Source organism: Lepisma saccharinum, chromosome 21 (assembly GCF_977018435.1).
Source record: "Lepisma saccharinum chromosome 21, izLepSacc3.1, whole genome shotgun sequence".
Classification (NCBI taxonomy): Eukaryota; Metazoa; Arthropoda; class Insecta; order Zygentoma; family Lepismatidae; genus Lepisma; species Lepisma saccharinum.
The window spans coordinates 50190237-50205741 of record NC_139249.1 but is presented as its reverse complement, the minus strand read 5'-3'; the positions used below and the strand labels follow the sequence as shown (position 1 = coordinate 50205741).

The 15505-nt window shown below is 37.6% G+C and overlaps 1 protein-coding gene across 2 annotated transcripts in view; it reads left to right on the top strand.

The window, feature by feature from the left end:
* The window catches only part of LOC146003979 (uncharacterized), a 65956-nt gene that overhangs the window by 45117 nt on the left and 5334 nt on the right, over positions 1-15505 (top strand). For both annotated transcript variants that reach the window (XM_083142513.1, XM_083142511.1), the window contains exon 3: positions 1476-1997. In XM_083142513.1, coding sequence (XP_082998639.1) covers positions 1476-1997 — 522 coding nt within the window. The remainder of the gene's footprint in view (positions 1-1475; positions 1998-15505) is intronic.

Below are 15505 nucleotides of genomic sequence, written 5' to 3'. Positions count from 1 at the left end.
ATTATTTTCAATTTGCAAAAAAATGGATTAAAAATTTCATTGCCCGCTTCACTCGCAATATGATTGTTTTCTGTAATGCATTGTAAATTACCAGCGAGAGAAATAAGACATGCATGAGGAAAAGGAGCATGCACATTTGAGAGACAATTTATATAATTTTTGCTGTTGGTTTGTTATGAGGTGGATTGATTATGTAATGAATGTAAGTAATAGACGTATGCTGTATATATATATTCAAGAAACTTTGAATACGTACACAATTTAATGTTGGCATGTATTTTCTTATTCTACATCACTCCATTTTGAATATGTGTAAAATATATGTTGTTCATGAAAGTTATACATATTATGTGTACGAAAATAATAATATTTGGAATGCATTTATCATGCATGTTCTGCCATTCAAAAATACAGTTTGTGTACTTGTTTTCCATTATTAATGAATTTGAAATTGAACGTTTTTTTTTATTTTTGTAAATGTTTGAAATCGTTTGTTGCAACACAAATGCTTTTAACACCGACTTCTACCTCCTTTTTGTGTAATTTACGAGTATGATAACGTCTTTGACACTACCACCACTACTACTACTACTACGAATAATAATAATAATAATGGTCATAATAATGTCATTATTATTATTATTGGTACATTTGTCCTGATATCCCCCCCCCCCCTGCCTGGCAAAAGTTTGTGGCTGCGCCTCTGGGGCATGTGTGGATGTTGAGAGGCGGTAATATGCAAGGTTGAAATAGAGAAAACATCTTGTGGCCTTCAATTTTTTTGAAAATTTGCCTTGAAAACTGCAAATTGTACTTGAATTTTATCATGGTCCTAGAGTAGCCACCCTGTACTAATCTCTTCACTTACGGCTGTGATTGGAACGTGCCAACACTAAATATGTGCAACAATGTGTATACTTGGTGCCAAAGGACTGACATGTGCATCCAAGTAGGTGCCATGGCTGAAACGTGAAACCAGAAGTTCTGTGGGGCGTGGACTGGAACTCGCCACCACTGGTGTAAACAAGATTTACACTATGTGGATGGTAAGTCAATCAGACAGATTCAAGATCTGTTTAAAGACACAAATTTGTATCGGTGCTTTGGCTTTTTTAGTTTTCTGATTAAGTTACATATATCACTGATTTGATTTATCAAATATGTACATTAATTTATTCCATTTATATTTATTCTTTATCTTCTTATAGTTGATTCTATTGTTTTCATCTTTCCAATTTGCTTTGTTTTTATTTATAGTTATTCACATATATTGTGTTAATTTTTAATTTTGCACACCTGGTTCTGCCATCTCTATTCCGCTTTGGCAAACTATTTACATTATTTGGTCCTATTGGGTACGTATCAACTTTCATTACAACCTCTTCTCAGAAATTTTGAGAAAAAGTTTGTTGTATTTGTTTTATTGATATAATCACTCTTTCGACTGTTTATCTTCTCTTGTCTGATGATTTCAGTGAAAATATATCATCTGGAAGCACAACATTGGAGTGTGAAAGAGAAGCCAGTTTTAGCACTTCACAAAAAACATGTATTAAAGATAGCAAATCTCTACCAGCATTCCCATATTCCAGTGCTCACTTCAAATCAGAAGATACAAGCTGTGAGAAAACTTCGGTGCTTGAACATGCCATACGTGAAGTTGATGACATTTGTGAGAATGATTTGGATAATTTTGGTCCTGTGATATCACCAGATACAAAACCTGATTCAATGAGAAATATAAATATGCCAGAGCAGTCAGTTGTCTCCAAATCAGAAGTCAAGGGAGAGGAAAATGCATTCAATTGGGAAGAAAATATATTTAATGTAGGAGAAAGCAAAATTTCATTTGCAAAAAGAGAATATGTGAAGATGGAGGAAGATGTGAAATATAATGATGAAGAAATCCGAACTATTAAAACAGAAGAAAGTAACATAATAAATCTGATGGATGTGGATTTGAACTACCCAGTAAAGGATGAAGATACTAATTCCAGGTAATCGAAAATATCTACATTATAATTTTATTTACTATTGTCAATAAAATTTTTCCAATGTTAGTCAAAGAGCATGTTGCAAAATTCTTTCACAGATTTAAGTCAAAATCGCACATAAAACGTAAAAAAGAGGAACTTGTGGTTGTTTCAATCGAAATTGGTAACTGCAATTTTGTACTCTCTCTTCACTTCAACATGGACTCTTTTGGTTGCCCACGAGGTATCTAGTTGACATTGAATTTCTCTTAATTGTTTTTCATGGTCTGTCTTATGCTTCACTTCAGTTCTTCACTGTTACACTACTGTCACCCTGGGATGCCACAGCTGGTCTGGTGACATTTCTCCTGACATCTGTTGGGTCTGCCAATGGGATGTCATGAAAGAGTGCACAGACTAAAATTTACAGCTTATTGCAAAGTATGCTTGAATGCAGTGGCACAACCACAGTGGAGTCAGGAGGGCATTGCATGTTTAATCTTAGGTGGAAATAAATTACAAGGGAACAGGCAAGCAGGGGGGTGGGGAGACAAACATTCAAGTAAGAAGTAGGACTAACAATATCTAAAACTAGCCTGACAATATAGGATATCATGGTTGCTACGCGACTGGAAAACCGGGAAAAATCAGGGAATTTGGTTGGTCAGGGAAAAGTCAGGAAATATCAGGGAATTTTGCATATTTTCTGGGATTTACGCCGTTTTTTTTTGTGATTCCAGTCCCCCAAAAAGATTCAGTTCAGAAATTTGTTCCTCTCGTCATTATGACTTCTAGTCTGTTACGTACAAAATTATGGTTCCTTCGCATTTCGATTCTATATTTATTCACTCTCGGATCTAGGTTTTTGGATCCGTTCATTTTGCAATCCGTTCTTGTGAAACTGTTCAAGACCAGAATTTGGAGAGGCGTGAGATTTATCCTTAGAGAACAAGATACTCAAGATGAAACCTACATACCAGCCATCCTCAGAATTTCCTGCAGAAAAGAATGTTGCTTTAGCTTCGTGTGTGGTGAGGAAATTTCCTTTCTTCAAGAACACACACATTCAAAACCCATTCTCTTTTGATACATGAAGCGGAGCAGGTTGGTGTTCGGACAGTTCATTGGTTTTGGATCTGCAATAAACTTGAAGAGCAGAATTTCACGTAACTGGCTGTGGTTGACGTCACACTGGATGAGTGCGAACACTGAGTAAATACAAAAGGACTCATTACTTCGTTCCCCCCGTGAACCTATTGTGTGAATTTGAGTCCTTCGTTTGCGACCCGTTCAGAAGCAACCTGATCAACTAGTTCATTTGCTCGTTGTCGTAGTTTTTACATTGCAGGGATGTGGTGCACCCGAGAAATTAGTGATTTGATGCAGTATCAGTGACGTCATTATTCGAATATGCACGTGTTTTGTGCATGTAGAACGAATTTATTTTTTAAAAACTGGTGCGAAATAGAGGAATTAAATGTACACTGGTCACACATCATTGTTAGGTTAGGAATGTTGGTTTGATGCCGATAGTAATTTTACGTATTTTTTGCATGTAGAATGAAATTATGCTGAAAAGTGTTGAAAATGGGCCCAAGTTCCTTTTGTTTTATTACGATTTCATAATGCTACAAATGCAACTTTTACATGGTTCAATTTCGATTTATGTCTGTTAACACATACTGCAGAGTTTAGCGATTACTTAAGATTTTGTTAATATATGCTTTTGTGGTTAGGTTAGGTAGGTCAGGTTTGGTTTTCTTATAATTAAAATAAAGACCCTGAATGCACTCTACTAAGGTTCCGATTTATTTCTACGTTCATTCCCACTAGTTTACGATACTTACTGTCGCTTGTCAACCGGAGAATACCTTGTCCGTGTCAAGCGTGTATGATTGCATAAGGTCATTTTAAAGTTTTTTTTCAACATAAATAACTTTTTTCGAATCCAAATAGTGCTCATTATTTTAAGGAAGGTTCAAATTTTGTGTCACAATGATTGCCAAAATTCTATGATAATTAGTCTTCCTGCTAGGAAAATTTGAAAAAAAAAAAATCATAAAACATTCGGAATTGTTACCTTTTAATAGACAGATTTCGAGGTTTTCCGTAATATAAAATTGATTCCAGCATGTGGAAAATTCAAATAATGGAGATATTTGATTCCAAAGTATGGCCCGCGTATATTTTTTTTTTAGGTGTATGATTGGTCAACGGCCCCATTCACGTTCTGAATTTCTGAAATATGTACTATTTTCAATAAATTAAAAAAATATAATCATTAAAATTACTGCATATTTTCTAAAGGTGCATGACCTAATTTTCTGTTGTTTCTCATTTGTATTGATATAATAGAGGTTGTATACAGGTTACATTGTAAAGCTTTGATATATGCCACATTTTTTTATTAATTTTTTTAACCACCTTAATTGTAATGACTTGTTGAAAATGGGGAAGTACAATAGTTATTTATTTTTTCATTGAATAGCATTATATTAATCACTTTGTACATTTTCAGCTAATAACTGTGTATATTCATAACAATTAACGAGCCTGCATATTTAATTGAAAAACATGAGGTTCAAAAGCAAAAATTATGATGACAAACATGTCTGGAAAAATTTCATTTCTGGTCTGGAAAACCTGGAAAAGTCAGGGAATTTCATAATCAAAAAATCGTAGCTACCCTCGATATTCAAGATGAAAATAATGTTAGGGAAAACTGATGCCAAATATCGACTGTTGTCTTCAAATCATATGACTGTCTCACTTCATAGGACTATGTGCTTCATGAATTGCACCAGTCATTGAAACTCGTACAAGAACAAGCTTTGAATTCTATGTAAGCATTTTAGCTTTCTCTTCATCATTTTTAATTACATATGATATCTACTATTTCATGATCTACAATTTCTACGAGGGGCATACTATAATAATTTACACTTTATTTTTTTTTTTAAGGTCCCATGGTCCACCATTTAATAAGTGAGGCTTGGCATATGAAGCTACGATCTAGTCGACCGATTGCAGGCAGCAGTGCCCAAAAAGGATTCCTGGTGTTCACACAGCAGCACGTTCTGTACATCATTGTCAGCTGACTATTGGACAAACATGGAAAGCGACTATAATGGTCAGCTTTGAACAAGTTGGTTTCTATGGACAGAGGGTGTGACCACAGCAGAGATTTACAGACGATCGGTGGAAGTGTGTGGTGAACATGTGCCTTCACGGAAAACCATTTTCAATTGGGTGGATGGCTGGAAAACAGGAAGCGCGTCAACAGAAAAAGGGACAAGGGTCTCTGCTCACATTCACACGCTGCTGCCGCTGCACCGATGTCAGGGAAACCCATCTGTTGCACACTTTCCCCATATTAAGGTGATCGTGCACGATTCGCTGCAGGGTGTTTCTGGACAGGCTGATGGTCACCTCCATTTCAGAAAACATGATGCACTTGTTCTAAAGAATGACTTGCTCAACCTGTGTAATGTTTGTTGGTGTTGTCACAGTCACTTTCCTTCCAGAACTTGTTCCTTTTTCTGTTGAGGGGCATCCTGTTTTCCAGCCTTCCACCCAATTGTAAACGGTTTTCCGTGAAGGTGCATGTTCACCACATACTGCCACAAATCGTCTGTAAATCTCTGCTGTGGTCAGACCCTCTCTACATAGAAACCAACTTGTCCAACGCTGGCCATTATAGTCACTTTCCATGTTGTCCAATAGTCCGCTGACAATGATGTACGGAACGTGCTGCTGTGTAAACACCAGGAATCCTTTGTGGACACTGCCGCCTGCAATCGGTAGACTGGACTCGTAGCTTCATATGCCAGTCCTCACTTCTCGAACGGTGGGCCATGGGACGTGAAAAAAATAAAGTGTAAATCATTATAGTACGCCCCTCGTACATGTGTTGTTGAAAAGCCACGGACGCTTTCGGGTTGTAATGGCATAATTTACTTTCAATGGAATTGTTGCAACAATGCCATGGTTGATTATAGCTTGATGCAGGCATAGGTTGTATTATGGGTGGGATGAGGAGGATGAATTGAGGCATTGGCCTCAACCTGTGATTTTTTTCCTTTCCAGAGGCCTCCCTGAAAACCTATCCAACTTCACTCTCATCCCTGACACACCAGTGTCTGTGCCTTCTGTCGTCTCCACACAATTGACAAACCTAACAACACTGGGAGACCCATTGTGTCCAACTACATTTCACCCACTGAACTAATATCTGCCTTTGTAGACTCCCACCTCTCTAATCTCTTCTCCAAGCCATGGCCTTCTTTTCTCCATGGAACCAACCACTACCTTGACATCATCTATAACCTACCACCCAATACAATCCTTGCCACCATTGACATAACTCTCTCTCTACACAAACATTCCCCATGCCCATGCCCATTCCACTGAATCATTTCTTAACAGCTGACACAAACCACATAGTCCCAGAACCCACTTCCTGATTCAACTAGCCAACCTTGTACTCACCTGCAACAGCTTCCACTTTAGATACCAGCAGTACCTGTAAATACATTGCACAGCCACGAGCTCCAAATGCCATTCTCCTGTTCCAATTTCTTCATGGGCAGGTTGGAACATGAGTTCCTAGACTCGTAATCAAAGAAGCTACTTCTCTGGCTAAGGTTCATTGATGACATCCTCCTCCTCTGGACACATGGTGAACCCTCTCACAACCTTCCTAAATCAACTCAACAACTTGACCACCCTCAGATTCACCTGATTCCACTCCATAGACGACCTTCCTATTGGTGAGCCCAACTTAAGAGTTCAGTATGGGGCTTATGGCGACAGTGTTGCCGCATGGTGCACAGTAGAAGAAAAACTCCAGCGTGCATAGAGCGTCTGCTGTAGTACATGCCGCAACAAAATTTAGTGGTTGTCAACGGGTACTGTTCAATGGGGCTTTTCACTGCCAAACTTTTCCGCTAGAGGCACCACCCCTGTTGTGTCACTAAATAATTTCGTTCGTCATTTGGTTGCCCTAAGCTTTACATTGGAGCGCGATAGGATGGCTATTAAAACGTTATTTTCAACAATGGTAAGAATTTCTCGTGTAAATCGATAACAAAAATGCATTTAGCAAACCTTTAAGATTATGTAGCAAGTCATAAGTTTCCAAAAATTACATTCTCCTGAACCTAAGAGTTAATATATTAAAGTGCAACAGCAGGGTAGCTCAGACAGGCTTAATATAGTATGATATAAACAAAGAGCACTAAAGTTGACGTAATTTTGGTCATCCCTAGCTGCCATGGGTTTATAATAAAGAAATAGATTTTTACACAACGCTTTTATATTTCCTCTTGTTGCGACTTGTGAGTATGTGCAATTCAACGGTGGGAGTAGGACTTTGAGAAACTCCCCAAATTAGAAAGAGAAAATTTATTAAGTGGATAAGCGCATAATATTTATTATTATACACTATGCCCTACCCGATAACTTAATATTAACATATGTTTTCTTTGTATTAAGCAGACATTTTCTCCTCATATTTTCGTCCTTTTTGTTTTGCGTTACAACAATTTTAAAATTGAAGCATTCCACCGAATAACGCTGTATGACACATATCAGTGAATGCGAGAACAACGGATAAAACCTGTTGTATGTTACTGGACTACAGTAGAAAAAACATAAAACCTTATGCAAACACAGTATCAATCTTTGAGCAACTTCCGACCTTATGGCTGGCCAGTTTGTTGCCTGTAGCCGCAGGGCCGCAGCATGATTTCACTGGTAACTGAGCACATTTCCAAAAGTGCCATACAGCGTTAATTGGTGGGCTGCTTCAATTATAATTCCTGTAAATAAGAAAGCTCTAAATGTTGCAAGATATGAAACAGAATATAACATATTTTTTTGTAATAACTACTCTTCTCGATAAATGTGTATGTATAAAATAGGGAACCATATTTACTAGCCATGAGGAAAAGTATGGTATCACGTAAAAAGATGAGTAAGGTATTAATAACAACTATATAAAAAAAAGTACAGTCACATGGAATTATTATGTATTATTCTTTACCTGATTCACAAGAATATAGCACTTAAATTGTGTAAATTCATAGTGGTTCGTATCTCACATAAAACCGTAGGTCCAGTCCCAATTAACATATCTGTGCATAAAAGAGGATTTAAAATGCAATTAATCAATTGCTAGATGTGTGAAATAGATGAAGGAAGCTCTGTTGTATTTTGTGTGAACAATGATTACAGAAATAAAGAGACAGACATTTAAAATATTCAATCTATAATGGTCTCGCTTTGTGTCCATCAGTTAATGTTATTGCCTTGCAAGCAACAAGTCCCGGATTAAATTTACTTAAGTATCTTATAAATCTATTCCCTATTTATGCATTTTCATCAAACTGTACTATCTGGAAAAGAACTGCTCGATCATTTTATGGTCTTTTAATATAATGCTATCAATACTTTTTATAATAGTTAGTCATCCTTTGGGAAGAGCAAGTGAACCGGGGGTCTTCCCGCTAGATCCGCCAATGCATACAATATGCCTGTTTTCGAAGAAAAATACCCAAAATTGAGAAAGCACTCACACAAATAATAAACCACTTGACCCGACCCCAAGACGAAAGCCTATTCACTAACTTTTGCCTGGCCAGTCCCCACCCCTTCCCTCTTCCCAACACGTGTTTGCACCGAGTGGCAACAGGCGGAAGGCTGTTATTTTTAACTCCCGAAATTGCGGTTAACACAAGAAAGGAAGGCACCTTTTTTGAATGGTCTGAATTGTAAAAGAAGGTATAGACCATCAAATCCTTACATTTCCTCTGCTTTTTGCATGTTTATTATTTTCTCTTCGAATGTTAATGACTTTTGTTTCTGACAGAAACACACTTGTTTTGGGGGTGGGGATCTCAAAAGTAAAAGCCCATAACAGCCCATACTGAACTCTTAACTTGGGCTCCTCTTTAGATGTGTTTGTCCACATCGTGGGTAATCACCTAGAAACCTGCATACGCATCAAACCTACCAACCACCTCCAATATCTCCACTAATCCATCTCTCACCCCTTCCACACCAAAAGAAAAAAACATCCCATTCTCCTTAGTCCTCAGAGGCCAAGGCCTCAATTCATCCCCCTCATCCTGATAAAACCTCATCTATTTGTTCTTTAAAAATATGACTAGGCAGCAAAATATCGACTTCTGATTTCTGTTTTTGGTAAGTGTTTACTATCTCCTAATACATATATATCTGGTCATGGAAACATACAAAAAAGAGTGTGGCTTGACATGGTGACCACACTCCACCCCATATCTAACTGGTTGGATGATCTCCCACCATGGGTGAGTGAGTGAGTTAGATCAGGTGGGAGTGAGGCCAGTAGAAACGTACATACAGAATGTCCCAAAATAGTTTTTACACTCTTTGAAATATAATAATGGGAACACTAATAACACCAAGTATGAACTTTTTTGCTAGTCACATATCTTAAAGTTACAGATATTCATTTGCAGCAGTAAGTTGTCTGCAATGCTGTGGAACAGATCAACAAACAGCAAATATGGTTTCTGCAGGAAGGGAAGCACAGGAAGAGTAATTGTATGTTTCATGTCATCCAATGACCATGGCTTTGTGGGTACACATTATTATTCAGTTTCCCAGAGGTAGAAATCTAAGTGTTAAATTGGGAAATCTGTGTTGTAGATACTTCTTACATTGCTCAAAAGAAAATTTGCTCACCTATGCCACTTCTGGTATACAAATGCCTACCGCCTGGTGGGCTGTGATGGAACTAATATCAACAGAATACCTACACATGTTCACACACACGCACAGTGGTATGGGGCCATTTTGATAAGTTTTGCCTCCTACGCAATAACGTCAATAATATGCAAGCTACTATGGTTTCTAGAATCCTGTGCATCCCTTCAAAAGGAAGTGCTGCTTTCAAAGAAAAAGATTGAATATGAAAACATTGGTGATTGTTTACCTACACTGAGCATGGTGGTAGAAGGAACAGGACTACAATCAAGTGGAGCACTTCACACAACTTCATCCTCTTCGAAAAGTACTTTCCACAGCTCACACTACACAACTGAATGAGAGATTCATTCAATGCAGACCCTCTATCAATGTTTTCCAAAGCACAAGAGGAGAAGCTTACTGATCTTTCCTCAGACAACATAGTGAAGTATATGTTTGTTTCTATCTGCGACAATGTCTTAATTTTGGATCCATGCGTAATGAATAAGTATCCAGAGTTAAACAATAATAAGACCTTACACATTATGCTTCCTTCTGCGACTTCATATCTTCGTGAAACTGGACTTTCGACCATGACGGTGATCAAGTCCAAATAAAAATCAAGAGTAAATATACAGACCATAAGCGTAAGGCATAGTGAAGCCAACTGCCCTACGGGAGTAAACCCTGAACAAATCCTGGTCCTCCAAGAATGGGGGTTGGGCGTGGGGCCGACAACCCCATCCCACAAAAGGAACCACGTTACGAGACCTCAAAGAAATGTAGCCGGACAGATCTACCGACGACGGATTGGCGTGAACAATGGACAAGCGAATTATGGAAAGGGAAGGGATCTATATGTAGGGAGCTGGAATGTGCTATCTTTGTATAGGGCAGGTGCATTGAGGATGTTGCTGGATCAACTGAATAATTATAAGCCTGCGATAGTGGCATTGCAAGAAGTACGTTGGATTGGAAAAGGAGTTTTGGAAAAGAGAGAAGCAACCATCTTCTATAGCTGTGATGAAAGGCTGCATATGCTAGGAACTGGGTTTATAATACATAAACAACTAAAACATCTAGTGATAGGATTTAAAGCTATAAGTCTAGATTATCGACATTAAGAGTTAAAGGAGAGTTCTTTAATTATAGTATAATCAACACATATGCACCCACGGAAGTATCCACAGATGATGTAAAAGAAGATTTCTATGATGCATTAGAGAAATCATTTGATGACTGCCCAAAAAATGACATAAAAATAGTAATTGGAGACTTAATGCCCAGATAGGCATTGAAGATGTGTATCAACCAACAATTGGTAAAGAAAGTATGCATAAAGTAACAAATAACAAAGGTATGAGGCTAATAATGTTTGCAGCATCTCGGAATCAAGTAATATCAACAACTCTGTTCCAGCACAAGGATATTCATAAAATGACATGGACAGCCCCGGATGGAAAAACTTACAATCAAATTGACCACATGCTGATAGATTGTAGACATAGATCAGATATCATTGATGTTAGATCTTTTAGAGGGGCTAATATTGATTCCGACCATTATTTGATTATGGGAAGGATTAGAGCAAGAATATCTAATAGTCGAAAAATGAAGGCGGCTAGCCTGATGAAATTTAATGTCACGCAGTTAAGAAATCCAACGGTGGTTGAGAGGTACAGAAGTAAACTACAAGAGGGATTCGTCGGGATGAAACCGGCAGAAGTGGAAAATGTAGATGAGAGGTGGGATAGATATAAGCTGAGGATCAGTAATGTAGCAAAGGAAATACTTGAAACACAAAAGCCAGTAAAGAAAGAAACGTGGTTCGATGAGGAATGTCAAAATGTGACCAAAGAAAAGAATGATATATATAAAAGGATGCAGCAAAGAAGTGCAACAAGGAGAGCTAGGGATGAATATCAAGAGAAAAGAAGGATTGAGAAGAGAGTCCATAGGAAGAAAAAAAGGGAATGGATGAAGCAAGAGATGAAGCAGTTGGAAAGCCTGCATGAGCAGAAGAATGTAAGACAGATGTATAAGCTGGTAAATAATACAAAAGATGTTTTTAAGCCAAGGACAACAGTCTGTAGAAATGAAACAGGCGATATAATTAGTGACAGTAATGAAATTTTAGAAAGGTGGAGAAGGCATTTTAATGATGTATTGAATGCCAGTGCAGATGTAGCAGGTATGCTGGAAGAAGGATTAAATGAAGAAGACGAAGGAGAAGAGGGCTAAGAAAGTCCAAAGTTAGATGAAGTATGGGAGGCAGTCAAGATATTGAAAAATAGTAAAGCACCTGGGATGGATAACTTGCAAGCAGAGCTGCTTAAGCATGGAGGCGAGAGTGTCATTAGAGGCTTGAAGGAATTAATAAACATAATATGGAAAAAGGGACAGATGCCAAGTGAATGGAGGACGGGTATCATAGTACCTATCCACAAGAAAGGGGACATGATGGAGTGTGCAAACTATCGTGGAATTACATTGTTGAACGTTGCATATAAAGTATTTGCAAGAATTATATATAAAAGACTACTACCATATGTAGAGAAGTGCATTGGACCATATCAATCTGGTTTCAGGCCAGGAAAATCTACAATTAACCAGATATTCACCTTAAGGCAAATACTGGAGAAAACTCTGGAGTTTGGGATAGGAACGCACCATCTATTTCTTGATTTTAAATCTGCATATGATAGTATAAACAGGACCCAACTATATCTGGCAATGAAAGACCTTGGAATTCCAATTGGATTAATAAGAATGGTGAGGATAACCATGGAGGGCTCCAATAGTAAGATAAGAGTAGCAGGACAACTCTCAGAACCTGTGGAAATAGAAAATGGACTAAGACAATGTGCTGTCCTGTTTATTGTTTAACATTGCCTTTGAGAAGGTTATACGGGAAGCTCGGGTGCAAATTAGGGGTACCATATATTATAAGTCAATCCAGACACTAGCATATGCGGATGATGTGGACATAGTAGGAAGATCTCTACATGCAGTGGAAGAAGCATTTCTAGCCATAGAAAGGGAAGGAAAGAAGATGGGATTGATGGTGAATGAAGGGAAGACTAAGTACATGGCAGCAGGTAAAGCACATGGATATAATACATCACCGACCATAACAATGGCTAATTATACCTTTGATAGAGTGGATGCCTTTATCTACCTGGGTTCTGTTGTGACATATGAAAATGATTCACAGGAGGAAGTGAAGGCACGACTTATAGCAGCGAATAGGGCCTACTATTAAGGACTACAGAGACATTTTAAGAGCACCATATTGTCCAGAACAACTAAGTTAATACTTTACAAGACACTGATAAGACCTGTATTGACCTATGCTGCGGAAACTTGGACCAGTTCAAGGAAAGATGAACAGCTGGTAGAGACATTTGAAAGAAAGATATTACGAAGAATATTGGGACCAGTATGTGAGAATGGAAAATGGAGAAAGCGATTTAATAAGGAGCTGTACGACTTATATCAAGAACCAACAGTTATTGGTGTAATAAAGGTGGCGAGGTTAAGATGGGCAGGACATGTGATTCGCATGAGTGATAGTGACCCTGCAAAGAGAGTGATGTTGGATAGCCCAGGTGGACAAAGGAAGCGAGGAAGGCCTAAATTAAGATGGGTGAATGGAGTGGATGAGGATGTTCGAAAGCTCCAGTATAGAAATTGGAAAGTTGTGGCAAAAGGTAGAGATAGATGGAGACAAATCACAGAGGAGGCCAAGGTTCATCAGTGGACTGTAGCGCCATAAGAAGAAGAAATATACAGACTGAGATGATCCTTGTCATTTCCAAATATATACCAAGATTAGTTACAATGTGTGCCACCAAGCAAGCTCATACAACTCACTGACTCAGCTAAACATTGCAATATGCCTGAATATCCTGGTTTTCTTACTCTGTATTTATCTCTCAGGTTGTGAACATTAAAGAAAATTGCATCATCTGTATTTATCATTATGTTTTCATTACTTGTATGCATACAGATTTTGTGTTGTTTTTTATGGTCACATAACATGCATTTATCTATTATTGCTGATGGTAGGTGCATGGTGAATGCAGATTTTGGCACCTGAGGGGAACTGCGACAGCAAAAACTTTGAAACCCCCTGGTGAATATTATTAAAATGAATGTTCGGCATTATCTAATATTGTCTGAGGCATATATCGTTATTCAATATTCTTCACAGTACTTCATATTATAACTCTGTAGGAAAGTAGCATGTGCTGGTTTTAACGAATGGGTAAACTACTACAAATTTTCACCTGCACAGGTAAATATAATATTGAGGTATGTGCTATGAAATTAAACAACATAATTTTTTTTATTTACTTATTCCGATCCTCTTCTACCGATTGGTGTCGAGGTTTTACAGAGCACTCGCCATCTGTCACGATCTTCTGCCAACTTCCTTCCTTCACTCCACGAGATGTTCCTCCTGCTTTCCATGTCCTACGAGGTCTTCCTTTCGGTCTCTTTGCATCCAATCCTCCCATTCTTGCTTCCCATACCTGTTTAGGTATTCGATGTTCAGGCATTCTGCTGAGGTGTCCAAACCATCTGAGTTGTGCTTGCTCAACATCCTGATATATTGGTTTTGTGTTTAATGTTATTCTGATTTTGTCCCTTCTGGTCTTTCCCACTGTTCTCCTCAAATATTTCATTTCTACTGTTTGTAAGTTTTGTTTTTCATTAATTATCCAGGATTCACTTCCATATATCAATGTTGGTACATAACTTGATTTCTACACAATCATTTTTGTTTTTTGGCTTATTTCCTTTTCCCCTAAAAATCCTTTGTTTATGGCATAATATAATCTGTTTGTATTCTTTATTCGAGTGTTTAATTCTTCATCTATTTTTCCATTACTATCGATTGTAACTTCTAGATACTTAAAACTTTGTACTTGTTTTAGCTCTGAATCTTCAAGTCTTATTATGCAGTGTTTTTCTATTCTCCCTATCCTTAACACAGTTGTTTTATCTTTGTTTATTTTCATATATTTCTTTGACATATTACCATTTATTATTTCTAAATTTCTTTGTAGGTTTGCTTGTGAATTTGCAAACAATACAATATCGTCTGCATATAGATACCATTACAGTTTTCAGTTTCCAATTTCCTATTTTGAATTTTCTCATCTTTGGTTTTATTTCTTTCAGAACATCATCCATCAGAATGATAAACAAGTATGGAGATAAAATATCACCTTGTCTTACTTTTGTTGTTGTTATGAATTCCTCTGATCTGTTATTGCCAGTTCTGACATAGCATCTATTTGTTTTGTAGAAACTTTGTATTGCTTCTACTAATTTCTTGTTTACATTGTTTTTCTTTAGGGTTTTCCATAGCTCTTGCCATGGCACCCTATCGGAAGCCTTTTCCAAGTCTATAAAGCATAGGTATAATTCTCTATTGTATTCTATAACTTTCTCTATTATTTGTCTTATTGTAAATATGTGATCTTGGACACCTCTACCTGGTCTGAATCCACCTTGTGCCTCCTCTAATTTATCCTCTATTTCTTGTCTTAGTCTAGTTTCCAAAATTCTTGAATAGACTTTGCCAGGCACATGGAGTAGTAAAATACCTCTGTGATTTCCGCATTCACTATTATCTCCTTTCTTATATATTGGTATTAGTATTGATATTTCCCAATCCTTCACTATCTTTTTTCCATCCATGCCACATTTATTATTCTGAGCAACAGATCTTCTCCTTCCTTTCCCATATACTTGATGATTTCTGGTGCAATGCCATCATGACCAGCTGCCTTTCC